Here is an 18,362-nt window from a genome sequence, read left to right on the forward strand (position 1 = left end):
GAAAGTAACCTCATGAAATTCAACAAGGGCAACTGTAGGCTACTGCCCCTAGGGAGGAGTAACCCCAGGCATCAGTACAGCTTAGGCCTGACCTGCTGGAAGGCAGCTCTGTGGAAAAACACCTGAGAGTCCAACAGGATGACCATTAGCCAGAAATCTGCCCTTGTGGTCAAAAAGGCCAATGGCATCCAGAGGTGCATCAAGATGAGTGTGGCAGCCAGAGTTTATCCTTTGCTCTGTTCCGCCCTGGTAAGACCTCATCTGGAGTACTGTGTCTAGTTCTGAGCTTCCTGATTCAAGAAGGACAGAGAACCGCTTGAGAGGGTACAGCAGAGGGGTATGAAGATGAGTAGGGGACTGGAACATCTCTCTTATAAAGAAAAGCTGAAGGACTCAGGGCTTTTTAACCTAGAGAGGAGAAAAGTGAGGGGGGGATCTTATCACCCACTTGAAGGGTGGGTGTTAGGAGATGGGACCAGTCTTTCTTCATTGGCAGGCCAGGTGGTAATGGGAATAAACTTGAACATCTAGACATGAGAAAGAACTTATTTACTTTGAGGCTGCCCAGGGAGGTGGTGGAGTCTCCATATCTGGAGACCTGCCTGGATGCTGCTCTGTGCAACCTGCTCCAGCTGAACCTGCTCTGGCACTCTGGCAGGAGAGTTGAACTAGGTGATCTTTCGAGGTCCCTTTCAACCCCTATCATTCTGTGATTCTGTGATCAATACTGGTTAAACTGGACAGTGAAGAAGTTCCACAGCTTATTTCCTGCATGGCAGGGCTCCAAGGACAATGCCAGTAGCAACAATCTTCTTGCCACTCATATCCCTTTAGAAAGCTGCATAATAACTACTGTCAGTGCTTTGCAGGGGTCAGGCTGTGCCAAGACCTGCAGCTGAACAGAGATTGAGAGATCCTGGCACTCTGCAGATTCATGAGCAAAGTCAAATGTTTTATGCTTCAGGTTGCCTGCCTGTAAAACTGAGATATTTTTCCACAGGGGGGTGTTGCAAGAATTAATTCAATTTTTGCAGAGCACTTTTGAATTTTTAGATGGGGAAAGCCATGCAGAAGTGCAAATTATTATAGCATGGTGACTGCTCCACACGTCTACTGACGCTGGTTTTCCAGACATTTGCTTTTCTAGTTTGCAGGCTTGTCACCCAGCACTCAGTCTCATGCTGAGAGACACTCCCTAAAATATATTGCCTCCTCCCATTCAGCATTCCTTACTCAAGCAAGACACCACTGAATGGCGTCTTGATGAGAGAACATGCCTAAATAAGCAGGACTGGATTGGAAACTTACTGCTTAGTGGTTGCAGAATCAGAAAGTCTAGCCAGAACTAGAGAGAGAATGCTGACATGCTCCCCTTTACATAGAAGTTCGCCTCTGAGAATTGAAGACAGGAAACCAGCGCCACAGACAACTGCTTCCCTCTGCCCAAGTAGAACAGCAGTCAAACCCCAGTATAACTGGGAGAAGCAAAGTGCAGACTCGCCTTGAAGTAAATCCCCTATCTTGATATTGCCATCAGAGCTTCCTCAGAAATGCTGCTCAGATGGAGCCTGTTAACATGCATTAACCCAGCACTACTGACTCAAAGGAGAAATCAGCATGCCCTATTTACCAGCTTAGAGGAACTACACGACTCCAGTCCTGCAAGTGGTGCCACCCTCACTCACATGCTCCAAACTGAGTGCACCATGTGATGGTCTGGGGTTATCGTGGGAGGACTTCTGGAGTCACACAACTCTTCCCTTTTCCAGCAACAGAAGAGCAACAAACTGAGATATTCAGGGTGCAGCGTACCAGAAGGTCACAGCCAGGACAGTCCTGCCAGCCTCATCTGTCAGGGAGTTGTTCCCTGCTATTTGCCAGGAACTTGCCATCATTTTTCTGCACAGCTGGAAACTGTTCAGAGCTGGATGGAATTAGTACATGGGCACAGAGCTACCATACCAGGTGTCCTTAGACTCAACCTGTCTTTCTGCCTGGAAATTGAATTCAGATGGGATTTGAGGTCTCTGGGGCATCCACTGTGGGACCCTGGACAAATAACCAGGGTGTGTGAGAGGACCAGAACACACACAATTATCTGGGAAATCCCAGACAGATATATGGGAATCAGGCATGCTAAACCACACCTCTTTATCCTACTTGGGAAGGGGGAGAGGGATAAACAGCAAAAGTAATACAGCCTTAGGCAACCTTTTTCCACCACTCCAGCCTCACATTCAGACACTGGACATTGTGCACAGGCATTAGAGTCCCTGCACAATAAAATGTAGCAATTACTGCTAATTGTAGCCTCAACATGTCCAGTAATGCAGCACGCTACCTTTAGGTTTCTGCTCCATGCTTCAGCTCATGGGAGCAGAAAAACACCACTTTCAGCAACACGGCATGATCAAGGGGACCCTCGAGGGGTGGAAAAGGTCAAGAATTCCCCTATCCCAACCCTGGCTCTCACTGCAGCTGTGGCAAATTAACTTCTCTGTCCTCATCTGTACAGTGGAGATACTACTCACCTACCTCACAGGAGAGCACAGAGCTAATTGTCAGGGACAATTAAAGTCTTGGCCTCAGAACTATTACATCAAGAGATTAACAGCAAACGAATCAAGACTCCACAAGTGTCACTGAACTTTGACATCTGGAGCTTCTATCTCACCGAGTTCTTAACAGCAGTGGCGTTTAGTCTGACATCTGAACATTCCCTATGGGCAGCAGCTCACCAGAACCAGGAGACTGAGAGCATTGCATTTCTGTCTGAGCTGATGGCTCCCAAGAAATAAATAATGTGCCACTGTGAAGTACATGTGTATTCACATATGCCTCATCTTTCCAAACAGTAATCAAGAGTATTATGTTACCTATGGTCAAAATGATTAGTTATGTTTCCAAAGATTAATTTACATGTTCTTTTGTTTAATGTGTATGAACTGATTTAATGGCTGCTTATGAACTAAGCTAACAGTCATTCTGGAAACAGATGTCCGATGCAGTTTCAAGCATTAAGAGTGCTTTTATTCATATCCTTAGGAGAAAAAGGGCTGCACAGTTGACAGTAATAACACTAATGAATCAAAGTACTACAGCTGCCCAACAGGGTTTTGACAGAAACCAGCTTTGTCTCAAATAAACTTTTTTTTTAGGAGTCTGGGACAGTGAACAACTGGTAAAATACACGCTTAACATGTAAGTATGTGCTTTGCTGGAGCCAGAACACCGAATCAAGCACCATGACCAAACAATGTGAGGCTTTTGCATGAGCACTGGAAACTCTAACTATGCAGAGAGAGGGAAATGTGTGTGGAATCTGGATCCTCCACATTTTATACTTATTTGAAACTTGGAGCATTTCTGACACTGCTTTGCGTGGCTGAATGCAGAGCAGGTTGTCTGCTTTAAACCCTGATAGATTATCGTGTGTGGGTGGCAGGGTTAGGATAAAAGACAGAAAAGCAAGCTAGCAGAAAAGCAGTTGGTGGCTGCAAATCCACGATAAATAAGCAGCACAGACCTCTTTGCACAAAGCCATTAGAGTCCACGTCAGACTTCAACATCCTAATGTCAGCTGGGTGCAAATTTGACAGCCTGGGGTTCTGCAGTGCTCTCTATGGAAGGCAGATTTGAAACTACTTCTTCCTGTCAAGTTCCCAAGGAGCCTCTAATGCACCAGTTATTCACAGGACCTTTGCAACAAACCTCGAGTTTGATACTTTGTGGTCTGGTGTGTACAGTGCAGGATATGATTACACATAAGCCTGCTTCCCATCAGCCAGCACCTCGTAATCGTTAACATATTTATCCTTGTGGTGCCTCAAAAAGATGACACTGAGTTATTAATCCCACTTTATAGATTCAGAACTGAAGCTCAATAGAGCTTCAAGATTTGGAGTGAAGAGAACTGAGTTCCTAGCCCTAGTAGGCTCAAAAATCGTGCCAGAAGGACTCGATCTATGTTGAGAGTTGTCTATCAGGTGCTTGTAAATGTTATGAACTTACTATATCTGCAAAGGGTTTTGTGTCTGCTCAGCCTTTGCCACTGCAGGTGCCTGTGTAGGTAACATGGATGCAGACACATTACAAACACGCAAAAGCTGAACTCCTAAGTTAATTCCCTCTGCAGCAGCTGGAGATGAGTCTCCAGGTTATGCTCCACATACTAATAATACATTGAGCAACTCTGCTCAAGTATCTAAGACATGCTGAGACAGTGTGTTAAGAATGGCTGAGACCTAATAAAATGTTCCTCTTCTCCACACTGTGCTGGAAAATATGTTGCCTGATAAGTTTTAGTCACAGGAAGAGGAATCATCGGGTCTGATTTAAGACCAGTTAGTTATAGTTGTGAGTAAACACTGCTTTCCAGCACAAATCACCCCTCTACAGTCAATGCACTGAACAAGTCTCATTATACCTGCTACAGGATACAAAGAAGTCACAGCACAAGTAGACAAAGACCTTTTCCAAACTCCTCTTGAAGTAGTCAGTAAGGTGAAGAAGGTACTAGTAGACACTGCTGTTTTAAGTTGCAGAGATGTCCTCTATCTCTCTGATACTATCACCAGAGTAACCACTGGCAAGCAACTCTGTTGCGAGCTCTCTTTCCTCACCTGAATTGCTGTTATGGACAAACAGGCTTGCTATCAGTTTCCCATAGAGGTAACCATAGACCTCAGAGAAATGTATTGATCACAAACATTGTGAACCAGCCATTCCTACCACTCACACTTCAGATAGGGTGGGTATGCAGCTGCTACAGGTAAGAGTACTCTGGAATGGATATAAGGATCTGAATTTGACCTGCCTTCCTCTGTCTCCGAACAGTTAAAAACCCAGGTAAATATTTGTGTGCTTCATCTCAGACCTCTGTTCACCTTTCACCGCTCTGTCTTGAGCATATCTCTGTTTACCTTATCCTGAGCAACGTAAAGCTCTCTTATCTGAACCGCAGCAGCCTTCCAGATTTAAGGCTTACCCATCAGCTGCCTCCCTGACCTCAAATGTTTCTGGTCATCCCCAACCACTGTGACTTCCCTGGACATGTGGATTCCTGCAGGAGCCAAACATATGTGAGAAATCCAGCTCAATATTTTTGAGCCTTCCAAGGCTGAGTGTGATTTGTGCAGATCAGATAGTATAATTTAGTTTTTCAGCAGGGCAAATAGGACCAACCAATGGGACCAGATTTCAGACAGGGAAGTACCACTTGAAATCTGACTCAGGTCAGAATCTGGCTCCATAAAACTACTTTATAGCAAAAGTAACATCATTGCTGAAGCAACAACAAAGCCACTTGAGATATTTTTTTTTTATAAGTATCAATATCTTATATTGCTATATCTTACATTGCTACAACATTAGCAACTGACATCATATTTCCCCCAAGGGATTGGGCAACTCAGAAAGATTTGTAAGCAAGGCAAATCAGAAGGGCAGGCACAAAATGGAATAAGAAAGGACCAAATATTAGGAATATTTTTTCATATTAAATGCTTGAGTTAAGAAAGAAACAGGAACTGAACAGAGCAGGATGCTGTCCCTGCCTGGCACTACAGTAAAGAGTTGATTTCATGATCTTTACTCTTGGAAAAAGAAAGCACAAATGTTCAGAGACTAGGAAACCAAAGGAAATACCAAGATAAAAGAGTGCAGCAAAGATGCATGCTTTCTCTATTATTTAGGTGAAAACATTAAAATTGATGGGAAGACATTTAACTAGCAACTGAAATAAGCCTAGAAGGGAAATGGGAGAAACCCAAAAATATGGAAGTGCAGATACTGCAGATGGCTTGAAACCACAGGTAATTTCCTACAAATTTACTGAAGTCAGAAATTACAAATGAGAAGAAATCCACAGGCTCATCTAGTCCCACTTATATCATCTGTTAGTCTATTAGAGACCAGGGTGGTATTAGTACATAGTTTTAAGTAAAATGTTTGGAATTATGAGCTTGGAAACAGAGTGCTCAGGCAAAAAATACCTGCAAATACTCATCTATGCCACCTTAGATCTTTGCATACCATACCACTGTTTGCCACAGAACATTTTATAATGTTCAGTCCAGTCTGAGCATTTCAACACTGCACACCCTGAGGAGCAGGTCTTACAGAACATAGTGAGAGCCACCCTGCTTTAGCAAGGTTTGTTTAAAACCTCTCTCAAAATACACCCTCCGGAGTATTAACCCATTAACACAAGCTGAGTAACTCTTCTCCTTCTATGCTTCATTTTACAAGTATGCTGCTGGCTTTCCTTTCCTTTCCTCTTGCCAAGTCTTTTCCCACCAAGCTTTAACTCTGTTTTCCAAGGTGAGCTTAGGTTCCCATCATTCACTATGAAACTTACGGTGCTCGATCATGGTTCAACCCGTTCTGTCTTTGCGCATTTATTGGAGGTAGAACAGGTTTGCTGTTAATCTCAAGCCCTCTCCGCAAAGTCTCCCTGATTTGCTCTGTATCTGCAAAGAAAAAAAATTGCCATGATTTAGAGTCCCCAGACACAAGGAGATGTCACAGACACAAGGAGATGTCAGCTTTTTTTTCCCCCAAAGGTTTATTTCAATGGTGTGCTTCATCTAAACTCTTCCACTTCAGAAAGAAATGGAGATGCAAAGGGTGAGTTCTTAATAGCTCTTCCTGCACCTTCACTTTTCAAAGTCAACTTGAATTATCTTGGTACAGGCTGTGATGCTATGCAAGGCATGAGAACTGGAACCTTTGGTTCTGAGCCCTCCTGAAGAAAAAAAATCTGAGTAGTTTGGTATCCTTTCATAAAGGATACCTTTGCTGTTTCTGCAGCTCTCACAGAACCTCCTGACACTTCCAACTTTTGCACTGGAAGTAATTTTTCTCAATAGGCATAACAAGAACAGTGGCCAAGAGAGCCAGTGGCATCCTGGCCTGTATCAGGAATGGTGTGGTCAGCAGGATCAGGGAGGTCATTCTGCCCCTGTACTCTGCACTGGTTAGACCACACCTTGAGCACTGTGTTCAGTTCTGGGCCCCCCAGTTTAGGAGGGACATTGAGATGCTTGAGCGTGTCCAGAGAAGGGCGACGAGGCTGGTGAGAGGCCTCGAGCACAAGCCCTATAAGGAGAGGCTGAGGGAGCTGGGATTGTTTAGCCTGGAGAAGAGGAGGCTCAGGGGTGACCTTATTGCTGTCTACAACCACCTGAGGGGTGGTTGTAGCCAGGAGGAGGTTGCTCTCTTCTCTCAGGCAGCCAGCACCAGAATGAGAAGACACAGCCTCAAGCTACGCCAGGGGAAATTTAGGCTTGAGGTGAGGAGAAAGTTCTTCACTGAGAGAGTCATTGGACACTGGAATGGGCTGCCCGGGGAGGTGGTGGAGTCGCCATCCCTGGGGCTGTTCAAGGCAGGATTGGACGTGGCACTTGGTGCCATGGTCTAGCCTTGAGCTCTGTGGTAAAGGGTTGGACTTGATGATCTATGAGGTCTCTTCTAACCTTGGTGATACTGTGATACTGTGAATTTGTTCTTGTACCAAACAAGTGTAAGGAAGTCCCCGAGTTTTTGCAATTGGCTTTGCAAATATGTTAAGTTGCAACAAGATTCACACAAGAAAAGCATTTTGTGCAGGGTAAACTTTAGCCTCAGGATCACATTTGAAAACAAACTGTGAATTATTGTGGTGGGTTGAAATTAACCCCAAAATAAAACCACTAGACTAGCTCAGAAGATTTGGAAGCAAAATGAAGTTCTATTTACAAGAAAGCTAAGATCTAAAAGCATAAAATACAATGCATATGTACAAAATATATTTACATGTATTTGCAATTATTTACAATTCAGAAATAACATAAAGACCCCCTTGAATTCTGCCCCCACCACTCTGAACAAGGGAAAAGCTCTCTGTCCCAGAGAGAAGTCAGAAAAGCCCCACTGCTGCTATCTACTTAGCCAAAACAAGAGTCTCAGCCAAAGTCAGCAAAGTCATGTATAGGGACTAGCCAGCAGCAGTCACAGCAAAGAAGAGAAAAGGGAGGGAAGAACAGTTTGTGCAGCACCTTGTCGATGCAACTTGCTTGATCGTGTGCTACAGCAAAAGATGGGAATTCAGTGCAAATCTCTTCACTGAGAGAGTCACTGGATACTGGAAGGGGCTGCCCGGGGAGGTGGTGGAGTCGCTGTCCCTGGAGCTGTTCAAGGCAGGATTGGACGTGGCACTTGGTGCCATGGTCTAGCCTTGAGCTCTGTGGTAAAGGGTTGGACTTGATGATCTATGAGGTCTCTTCCAACCTTGGTGATACTGTGATATACTAATTAACATCCAATGGAATGATATAGACCTATCTACTACTTTTCTTTTGTATCCAACACCTTATTTTATTTACTTTTGACTATTTGTTCTATTCAGAGTCTCTGGAATTTTCTTATTCCTTGTTTATAATTTATAACTAGGCTAGAGGGTTAGTTTTAAACCACTACAATGATGCAGTCCAGATGCAGTCTTTTTACTTTTTCAACTTTTTATAATGTCTAATGCCCACATACTTTAAGAGGATGCTTTCCTGTATTTCTTAGAATATATCTATCTTTTTGATAGACGTGGAAATTGAGTAGAAAGAAAAAAAACCAAACCAAACCAAATAACTTTAAAATCTTTTGAGTGATATACAAATATCCCTATGCCTACATGTCTTGGGCTTTTCACTTGCAAAGCTGAGGACAGTTCAAAATGTTTGCACAGAAGCCAGAAGGAATCCTATATATGTTTAAATTGGGATTGTTTAGCCTGGAGAAGAGGAGGCTCAGGGCTGACCTTATCGCTGTTTACAACTACCTGAGGGGAGGTTGTAGCCAGGAGGAGGTTGCTCTCTTCTCTCAGGCAGCCAGCACCAGTACAAGAGGACACAGCCTCAAGCTACGCCAGGGGAAATTTAGGCTTGAGGTGAGGAGAAAGTTCTTCACTGAGTGATTGGATTCTGGAATGGGCTGCCTGGGGAGGTGGTGGGGTCGCCGTCCCTGGAGCTGTTCAAGGCAAGACTGGACGTGGCACTTGGTGCCATGGTCTAGCCTTGAGCTCTGTGGTAGAGGGTTGGACTCGGTGATCTATGAGGTCTCTTCCAACCTTGGTGATACTGTGATACTGTAAATTTATTTTTTTACTATGGACTTCATAAGATACCATTCCTGTGGAAACCATCATCAATTCCATGAAATCTCAAGCTCTCAAATTTTATCTTGCTTCACCCATTTGAAAGATAACACACATCATCTGAAGCATGTGTAATGGCTGTGACATCTGTACCCTGAGATGGTAGTTCACTGCAAAGGGGAACTGCACTGTATTCTTTTTCTTCTTTCCAGAGTTCTCCATTTGCAAGAATCACTTGAGTTCAGTGATTAAAAAGGAAACAAAGTCTGAGAGCATGCAGTTGCTTCACTTTGCAGTTTATAGTCTTGGTTTAACTCAGCACTCAGTTTAACTTTGTGCATTTAGACAGAAACAGCCTGAGACCTGAAAGAAACATTCAGACGAAACAACACAAAGATCTCTTTTCCTCCCCTTCTGCCTTTCTTGGAGAGGCCACAGCAAAACTGATTTTGCTCTCCTGAGACATGCTGAGCCCTCCAGCGACTGTGGTGTTTGTTATGAACCCTAAATGCTGCATGCCTTAGTCCATTGCTCAGATCCATCAGAAAGCAAAGCAAAAAACCATGGCAATGACTAGGCCCAGGACCTTTTACCTTTCCCGGAGAGTCGCCGCGGCTGGGTCCCAATGCAAATGCTCCTGCTGTCTTCATCATCCTCTGGCGGCCGGCTGAGGTCATCCCAGGCACATTTGGCACTTACTCCACTCAGGTTTGAGCCATCTGTCTCAATCCCTTTGTCAACTCTCTCCTGCTTGAAAAGATCCAAAATCCCAAGACTTTTTTGTGTGTGGCTTGAGCCTGAGCTGCAACCCACCTTGGCTCAATCCAGCCTTCAGCAGTTCTTGTATATCTATCTCCCCTTTGCAGTCAGTTTCCACATTCTGGCTCATAAGCTTGGATGTATCAGCTAACAGTGACTGCACACTGAGCCAAATCAAGGAGCTGGTCTGAACCAGAATAAACATTTTCCATGTCAGGTTGGTCTGAACCCACTGTTTCACTATGTGGCCTTGGCAGATTCTATGATTCTATGAAAAAGAGGTGGAAATCAAAGGTCTGAGGTACTGCATGGTTGCTTCTTTCAATGTTAGCTCTGGTTCACACCAACTCAAACTATTTATGACATAGTACTTTCCTGTATGAAGCAGTTTGGCAGTCTACTTGTCATAAATCAATGATAATGAAACCCTGAATACCTACACTTAAGTTCTCCTTCCGAGCTTTTCAGGGAGTTCCAGGATGAAAAGAGCTAACAGAGAGACTCACCATTCACAAACTGCCCATACAATCACTGCTTTCAGTGTGATGGTATGTTTACTAAAGGATAAACATGTGAAGAGGCACAGGTCTTTTCACAAAACTCTATCAGCAAAACACACAAACTCTCTCCCTTGCAAGCTGGACTTTACGAGCACATAGTCAGCATCCGGGACTCAGGAGGTGTCGCACATCAGTCACGAGTAGCTGGATGCTCTCAGACACCATGTATTCTCTCAAGGACAAGAGCATCTGTTGCCAGCAAGATTGCCCCAAGCTAAAGCTTCACAGGACACCTATGTACTAGAGAACTGGCATAAGTCTGAATTTCCACTTAGGTCCCACAAGAGGGTAATGTTGAGCTGAACAGACTCAGGGCTGAGCTACACCAAGGAACCTCTCTCTTACTGCTGTTGCCTCTCTGGCATGGAATCAGCTGGGCTCTGGGCTCTTTTTATCCTCCTCTGAGGGGGTGTCACTTCTGGTACAGCTTAGCAGCACCTGCAAGATTTCATCTGGATCACCTCAGAACAGGTTAAAAGTCTCACCGTTTCTGGAGAGAAACTTTGAAGATTTGAGGAAAGTGCAGAGCTGAGCTGCCTTAGGACAATGGCAGCAGATTCTTACTACAGCAGCAGTTATTACTACCCTCCAGTCTGACATTGCCAGTGGAGTGGAGAGACTGTGGGAGCATCCAGCACTTTGCAAAATCTGTTCCCTAAGAAGCAGTTTCCAGACTAAAGCCCACATGTTCCTCCCCTTGCCCAGCTGTGTGCTCACAGCATTGCCTGTTCTCAGGAGAGGGAGGATTTGATAAGCACAAGTGTTTGGGCTGTGATTGCACAGTAGCTGAAGCTGATGCAACTCAGAGTGGCTGCAGTCCTGCCCTCGTCTGTGTGCTCCTACCCCTTCCCTTGAGTCAACTCCTTTTTCATTTTTTTTCCAGCTGCATTGCCTCCCTAAACTGGCTCTTTGGCCCAAGAATGGAGGAAGAAGCCTGTGGCTAGGGCAGGACCAGAGCAGTCCTGACAAATATAAGCATTCATAAGACTGTCTTCATTCTGTCTCCCCAAATGACTATTCCTTGTCAGGATCTTCCTCTAGCATCAAGAGAAACTGGCTTCTATGAAACTGTAATGGAAACATTTGAGAAATAATGACTCTGCTGGGATATTCTTTTGTTATATCCTAAACATAAACTTAGTTGTTTCACCCAGAAATAGAAGTTGTGGAAAAAGAAATAAAAACACATCCGATCCTACCCATGCAAACAATGCTCAGAGTGAGATTTAGCACGTGGCTCCTTTGGGAGTCCTCTGCAGCATTCTGTGAGGACCCAGATCAGATGGTATGGGGAGGTTTAACTTGTCAGCACAGTTATTTTTCATTCCAGTAATGAGGGAAGCATGGGAGAGCCAGCAAATTTGCCCTTGACTAAGGAGCAGAAGAACCCAGAGGGCCTTGAGGACTGCAGAGGGTCTTGACGACAGCATTAGGTGGATGTTCTGGGGGGATGGCTCCTCCACCCCTGGAGCCAAGGCCTCCACTCATAGCCACAGTTTGGGCCTCCAGACAGTGTGCAGAGCCTTGGGGAGGGGGAAAGGGACTCATCATCTGCCTCTCAGCTGGTTTGCAGAGCACTTCCTCAGGGGAAGAACTGTTGCTCTGTTGGAATCCCGTGGAGATCAAGGGGGTGCTGATGGAAACTAGATGGCCTAAGGCAGTGGAATTTGCATGCCTGTGTTGTAATGCTTGCAAGTAGTGATGCTGAAGGCACAAAAACACCCAAACAAACAACTCCCCGAATTCCTTAATTAGTATAGACTCTTAACTGGAGCACTGCACAGTTCTACCCCATCTTTAGCCAGCAAATATGTGCTTGGGCCACGAGGCTGTTCTTCCCTCAAAAGGGCAGCCTGAGCAGAAGGTTGAAGGAGCCCAGGGCAAATAAGGTTCAGCTTTTTCCTTCCTCAAAGAAAGGATGTTTCTGTCCCATTTTCCTCTCAGCATGTGGGAGGGATGCTCTGAGGCTCTTATAAGTCATTGATCCCTTTTTAACCAAGCCAGAGCACTGCAGTGTGACCCGTGGAATGGCAACCACAACTCAGGAAATTCAAATCAGCTTTTTTCTCTTCTGAGATATCTGCTAAAACAGAAGCAAAGCACTGGGTATCTGTGCAGAGCTGGGGACCAATGGAGATTGTTTGGCTGTGCTGCCAGGGAAATCTGAATGGCCTACAGGGAAGGTTGGCTGAACAGAAAACAGTCAGCGTTGCCACAGCGTTAATTGCCGACATCCTGGGATGACATCTTAGTTGAGATGCATTCGCAACAACTTCGAATAGAAAGTACAGCTGCTGCTGCCAGGGCTGGGTTTAGGCCTCAACCAATTCCAACAAGAAACAATGCAGCCTCAAAACAAGCTCTGCCTGCTTCCTGAGCAGGCAACATGCTTGCCTGCTCCCAAAAAAGTTGTCCATTTTCTAAGCCGGCTCCCTCCCCTCCACCTATCTTCCACTGCTGCCTTCCACTGCTCACACTTCCTCTACCATTACCAAGAAAATGACAGTTGGTCCTTTCCCCACTAATTACAGCAGGAGGTGCACGATGTGGCTGAATGCAGCCCAGAACAGACCAGCTCCCTGTGCTCAGCAAAGGCTCTTTGCGGGACTCACTGCCACAAGTTTTACCGTGTGAATCCCCAGGGGCCGCAGCAGCAGCAGAGCAAGCAAGGAGGCACAGAGACACCTGGCACATCCACACTACTGCATGGGCAAGAAAGAACAGAAACAGGAATGTCTGTGCTGTGAGGAAGTCCGGAAAGACCACAGACAGTGGCAGGACACAGTGGTGAGGCAGAGGTACTCTTTTATTTGCCTTAACTTGCCTCGGCTGACTCAGATTCCTAAGCTACTTTTCATTTACAGTAAATTGAAGAAAATGTTGTTATCACTACGAATCACCAGTGAGCAGGGAACAGAAACTCCCTCCAGGAGGGGAAGAGGGCAAAATTCTGAGTAGCCTAAAGACTTTACAGGATTTGTAGCTGTATTAGCTCCCAGACTGTGGGGTGTTTTTGTGTCTCTCAGACTGGGATTATTTTAGATGAATGAATTAATAAAAAACAACAACAGTAAAAGCAGAATTTGTTCTTAAGTTTACAAAATAAAAGACTCTGTGAGGCAACTGAGGTAATCAGATGCAGACACTCAGATCATGAGCAAATGCAACAGCTTGCACAAAACGTGCACATATGCACGTGTCCTGTCAGGCTAAGCCCTAAGTTCTCTGCTCAAGGCAAGTACTCAGTGATGCACTGAAACAAGGTCAGCACCCCACTGGATTTGTCTGGAACTCAGCTACTCCAGTACTGTAACTCTGTTGAAGGCATGCAGAACTATATCTCCCAAATGCAGCAGTAGTGGAGAGGGTGGTAACCCCTCCATGCAGGTTCTATTCTCATGTTTAAAACTCAGAGATTTAACTTGAACTTGTAGAGAAGGACCTAGGACTGTTGGGGGACAAGCAGCTATCCATGGGACAGCAGTGTGCCTTTGTGACCAGGAAGGCCAATGGGATCCTGGGGTGCATTAAGAGGAGTGTGGCCAGCAGATAGAGGGAGGTTCTCTTCCCCTTCTTCTCTGCCCTGGTGAGATCTCCCTGGAACACTGTGTTCAGTTTTTGGCTCCCCAGTTCAGGAGGGACAGGGATATACTCAAGAGAGTCCAACAGAAGGCCATGGAGATGATTAAGGGTCTGGAACACTGCTCTATGAGGAGAGGCTGAGGGACCTGGGCCTTTTTGGTCTGGTGAAAAGAAGACTTAGAGGGGATCTAATCAATGTTTATAAATATCTGAGGGCTGGGGGTCAAGAGAGAGGGAACAGGCTCTGCTCAGCTCTGCTGTGTGATAGGACAAGGGGCAATGGGTATAAACTACAGCACAGGAAGTTCCACCTCAAAATGAGGAAGAACTTCTTTACTGTAAGGGTCACAGAGCACTGGAATTGGCTCCCTAGAGAGGTTGTGGAGTCTCCTCCTCTGGAGTCTTTCAAGACCTATCTTGATGCATTCTTCTATGACCTACACTAGATTCTATGGTCCTGCTCTGGCAGGGAGCTTGGACTCGACGATCCATGGAGGTCCCTTCCAACCCCTAACATGCTGTGATCCTGTGAATTTTGAAGAAGGCTTAGTATCTATCTTTCTGCATGGGCTATTAATAAGTGCATGAGACTTCCCATTATTTCTCAGACCACACTAACTACTTGGCCTCGAGTGGCATCTACAGGAAAGAATTACACTGCCACATTTTCTGTGAAAAAAGATTACTTAGCTGGTTTTGAGTTTTCTGCATGTTCTATCTTTTTGTTCTTGAATATAAAACAAAGGAGGATCTTCCTGATACATCATGTCTAAATCTTGTGTCGTTCTATGTCCTTCTATAGTTTCCTATCTTTCTCCTTTCTCAAATATGCAGTCCAAATCTTGACAATTTGTATCATATAAGAGTTTTTCTGGTCTCCCTTCTCGATTTTTTTCCTAGAGCTACCATGCCTCTGGGGCTTGAACTATCCCTGAGAAGGCAAAGGGAGTCTCTCAGACTTTTCCAAGATTACTGCAAACATTGAGAAGGTGACAGCACTTTCAGAGAAAATAGTACAACTGTTTTACACCATTAAACCAGTTCTCCTTGCCTACTACCAAAGACAGGACATTTTATAAACTAAAGACATACTTGCAGATGTGGGTCAATCTCAAATATTGTCTCTCCTCTTCGCATATCTGTTATCAACCAGGGGCCTCCAGCCCTGTAGTGAAAGAAAGAGAAGTAATGAACCAACCATGGAAGCATGAGACAGTTTTTAAAAAGCCTATGTATGTTGTGCATACATCCCATAGCATTTCCTAAACAGATAATGAAAACCCTCCACAATCTACCTGTTATCTATCTAGCGCCTTGCCTCCACCCCTGAGGGCATTCAAAGCCAGGTTTAATCAAGCCTTGAGCAACTATGCTTAGTGGAAAGCATCCCTAGCCATGGCAGGAGGATTGGCACTAGGTGATCTTTAAGATCCCTTCCAACCAAACCGTTCTATGATTACAAAGCAGCCAGGACTGACAAAAGCTATTTCCTGTGTGGGCTCACCCACTTATGCAAGCCTGAACTGCCTTTTAATCTTACAGATAACTGAATTGGGCCTAAGAAGTCCAGAGTAGCCAGTCTGAGAAAGGTGAGGTCAAGATTTGTATCTCTATTACATATCTAAAGATGCTGCAGGACCCAATGGGACTGCACTTTTTGCTGAGATTGGCAGTTGTGTTCAGTACCACAACAAGCCTCTTGTTCTGATAATATCCTCACAACAGACATTTTGCCCAGTTGGTATTGAATGGTCAAGATGGTTCAGGAAATCTTTGTTTTCATTAGCAAGAAAAGTTAGAAGGGTCAATATATTTCCCAAAGAAGGTAATAGAAAGCAGATTACTATGAAGATGAAATACTCACAGCCTTTACTTTGGGTCATAGTGAAGAGCTGACAGTGGAAGTCAGCTTTAGGTGATGTTGTTCATTTGAAGTCAAAACTGGAGTCTTTTGGAATTGCCATGAAATTGTCATTTTTTTCATGAGATACTTTTTAACTGCAGTCAAAGGCCCCCTCCTCTGGCTTTGTTTGTGCTACAGTCTCCCAAAGCACATGGAGCGGCAGCAGGAAACGTTAATATCATATGGCTTTATCAGTGCATCAACAGTCACTCTTCTCACATCACTTTGGAAGATATTAACTACAGAGGTGTGATCTGCTTCAGTTCCTCACTGGGATGCCAGAGACTTTTACCCTGACTCCACATCAGAGACTTAGGAGTTTGCAGCCTTGCCTTTGAATCAAGCACATTTGGGCTTCATTTTATCCTTGGAAAGGTGCTTGTACCACAGCACAAAAGCCAAAGCCCAACATGAGAACAGACTCAGGACAGTGGTGCTATATCTGTACTGACTTAGAGGAGCCAAAGCAGCTGCAGGCAAGGTTTATTGTCTTGGGCTCCCAGAAACAAAGCTTGCAGCTGGACAAATTCACTGTAGGACATTCGCATGAATTATCTGCACTTGAACTTTTCCCTTTTATGCACCAGTTTAAGAAGTCTGGCAGCAGAGGCTCTGCTAAATAATCAATTAAAGGCCATTGTGACACTAGAGAGCACGTGCCCAAACACATATTCAGAACCACTTTGTTTAAAAAAAACAATCCCAAAACAAAAAAAATCTTCTGAGCTGCAATCACATGGCAATAATTTCCACTAAATGGAAAAGTATTTAAACAAAATAACTGCAAGGCAAAAGAGTTTACCTGAAATGTGCAGCAAATAACGCATCAGCCTGTCATTTAATATTTAAACCTCATCTCCTTAACTCAGTAATATCTTTGTTGTGCCATGTGAGAAATAATAAGGAACTTGCAGGAATACTCCTCCTGCTGCAAACTGGCCAACAAGAAGTGAGGCCAGTTGGAGGGCAACTTTGCTAGACACTCTAAGTCAGACCCTCGCCCTTTAAACTACACAGAAAGGTCACCTGGAACAGTTATCACAACTCTCAGGAAGAACCAATGAGAAAATGCTGCAGGCCTAAGAGGAAGGAAATTAAGCTTTCAAGAATTCATTCTGTTTCACCCTGAACATGTGGACTTCCTTATGCATTAATCTGCCATCTGAGCATCTGTGTGTGAGAACAGATTTGCACTGAATTCCCATCTTTTGCTGTAGCACACGACTGAGCAAGTTACATCAACAAGGTAAAGATTGTTAATAAAAGTGAAGAGATTTTTTTCTCTAAAGAAATGCTTCCCCATAAGGGCTAGATGAGCACTTACACTGGGACAGTTCGAAGCAGCTCTAGGATCCCTTGCCCATTCCACTGCTGAGCCGCATGCAGTTCCTCAGTACAAACTCCAACAATCTGGAACAAATGAAAAGAGAGATCCCAAATTGGATGGGAATTGTTCAAGAACTATAGAGAAAATGTACCACGTGGCCCTGGATGAAACAATGCAGATACAGAGAAAGACCATGTCTTTAACTAGATGAGCAAGGAGGCTGAGAAAACAGAGGAATTCTGCACTTCCCATGTTAAGTGCCCTGGCCATACGACATTTAATCTTGCATGTGTGAACTTAACTATGAGGAAGGCCTAGTGACAAATTAGGGTTTACTGAAGACCCACTACTCTGTTCTCACTTTTCAATCTGGTCCACACAAGATGGGACAGGTTAGGGTCTGAGCACATGCTAAATGTTGCTCTGTCAGCTGAGTGCTAGAAGCAAAAGCAATACTGCAAGAGTAATCTCCACCAAGCAAGGGAATTGCTGCCACAAGGGAGTGCTTTAGTGTTTACAAATACCTGACCAACTCAGTTTGCTGACAGGTTACGTCTTACCTGGCAGCATAAAGTAAAGCTGCTTACACCCTGCATAATCCACTCGTCACTGTAGGCAGACTACTGCCTTCCTGTATAAGACAGGATGTGTTTGTGTTTCAGGATGGGAGCTGCTGCACTGAGCAATACCAGATGTTTCTCTCACAGCAGCTGAGATCAGCTGCTTCAAATGAAGAGGTGAAATACCTTTCAGCTGATAGAGGAGGGCAGTCTCTTCCTGATGTATCGAATGCTAGCTTGTGCCTTTGAGCGCAATGATTAATTCTTTGGGATGAAAAATTGTTTTAGCCATGGCCTTTTATTTTCTTCCCTGATACTCTCTGTCTTTTCCAATTGAAATTAATATTTGGTCAAAATCTGTTCAGCTTATGAGGGGAGACTGAGGGAGCTGGGGCTCTTTAGCCTAGAGAAGAGGAGATTGAGAGGTAACCTCATCAATGTTTATAAACATGTAAAGGGTGAGTGCCAGGAGGCACTGCTTGGTGACGCCCAATGACAGAACATGGGGCAATGGGTGGAAGTTGAGGCACAGGAAGTTTCATGT

At 44.5% G+C, this 18,362-nt stretch overlaps 1 protein-coding gene across 2 annotated transcripts in view; it reads right to left on the bottom strand.

Moving 5' to 3' along the window:
• SUFU (SUFU negative regulator of hedgehog signaling) overlaps positions 1-18,362 on the bottom strand; it is a 103,285-nt gene that overhangs the window by 24,902 nt on the left and 60,021 nt on the right. The window contains exons 5-8 of one of the 2 annotated variants that reach the window (XM_064144491.1): positions 17,256-17,341; positions 15,121-15,193; positions 9,721-9,877; positions 6,359-6,470 (exon numbers count right to left, since the gene is read on the bottom strand). In XM_064144491.1, the coding sequence (XP_064000561.1) occupies positions 6,359-6,470; positions 9,721-9,877; positions 15,121-15,193; positions 17,256-17,341 (428 nt within the window). The remainder of the gene's footprint in view (positions 1-6,358; positions 6,471-9,720; positions 9,878-15,120; positions 15,194-17,255; positions 17,342-18,362) is intronic. The other variant, XM_064144492.1, reaches the window with a different exon arrangement.

Source organism: Pogoniulus pusillus, chromosome 6 (assembly GCF_015220805.1).
Source record: "Pogoniulus pusillus isolate bPogPus1 chromosome 6, bPogPus1.pri, whole genome shotgun sequence".
Taxonomy (NCBI): domain Eukaryota; kingdom Metazoa; phylum Chordata; class Aves; order Piciformes; family Lybiidae; genus Pogoniulus; species Pogoniulus pusillus.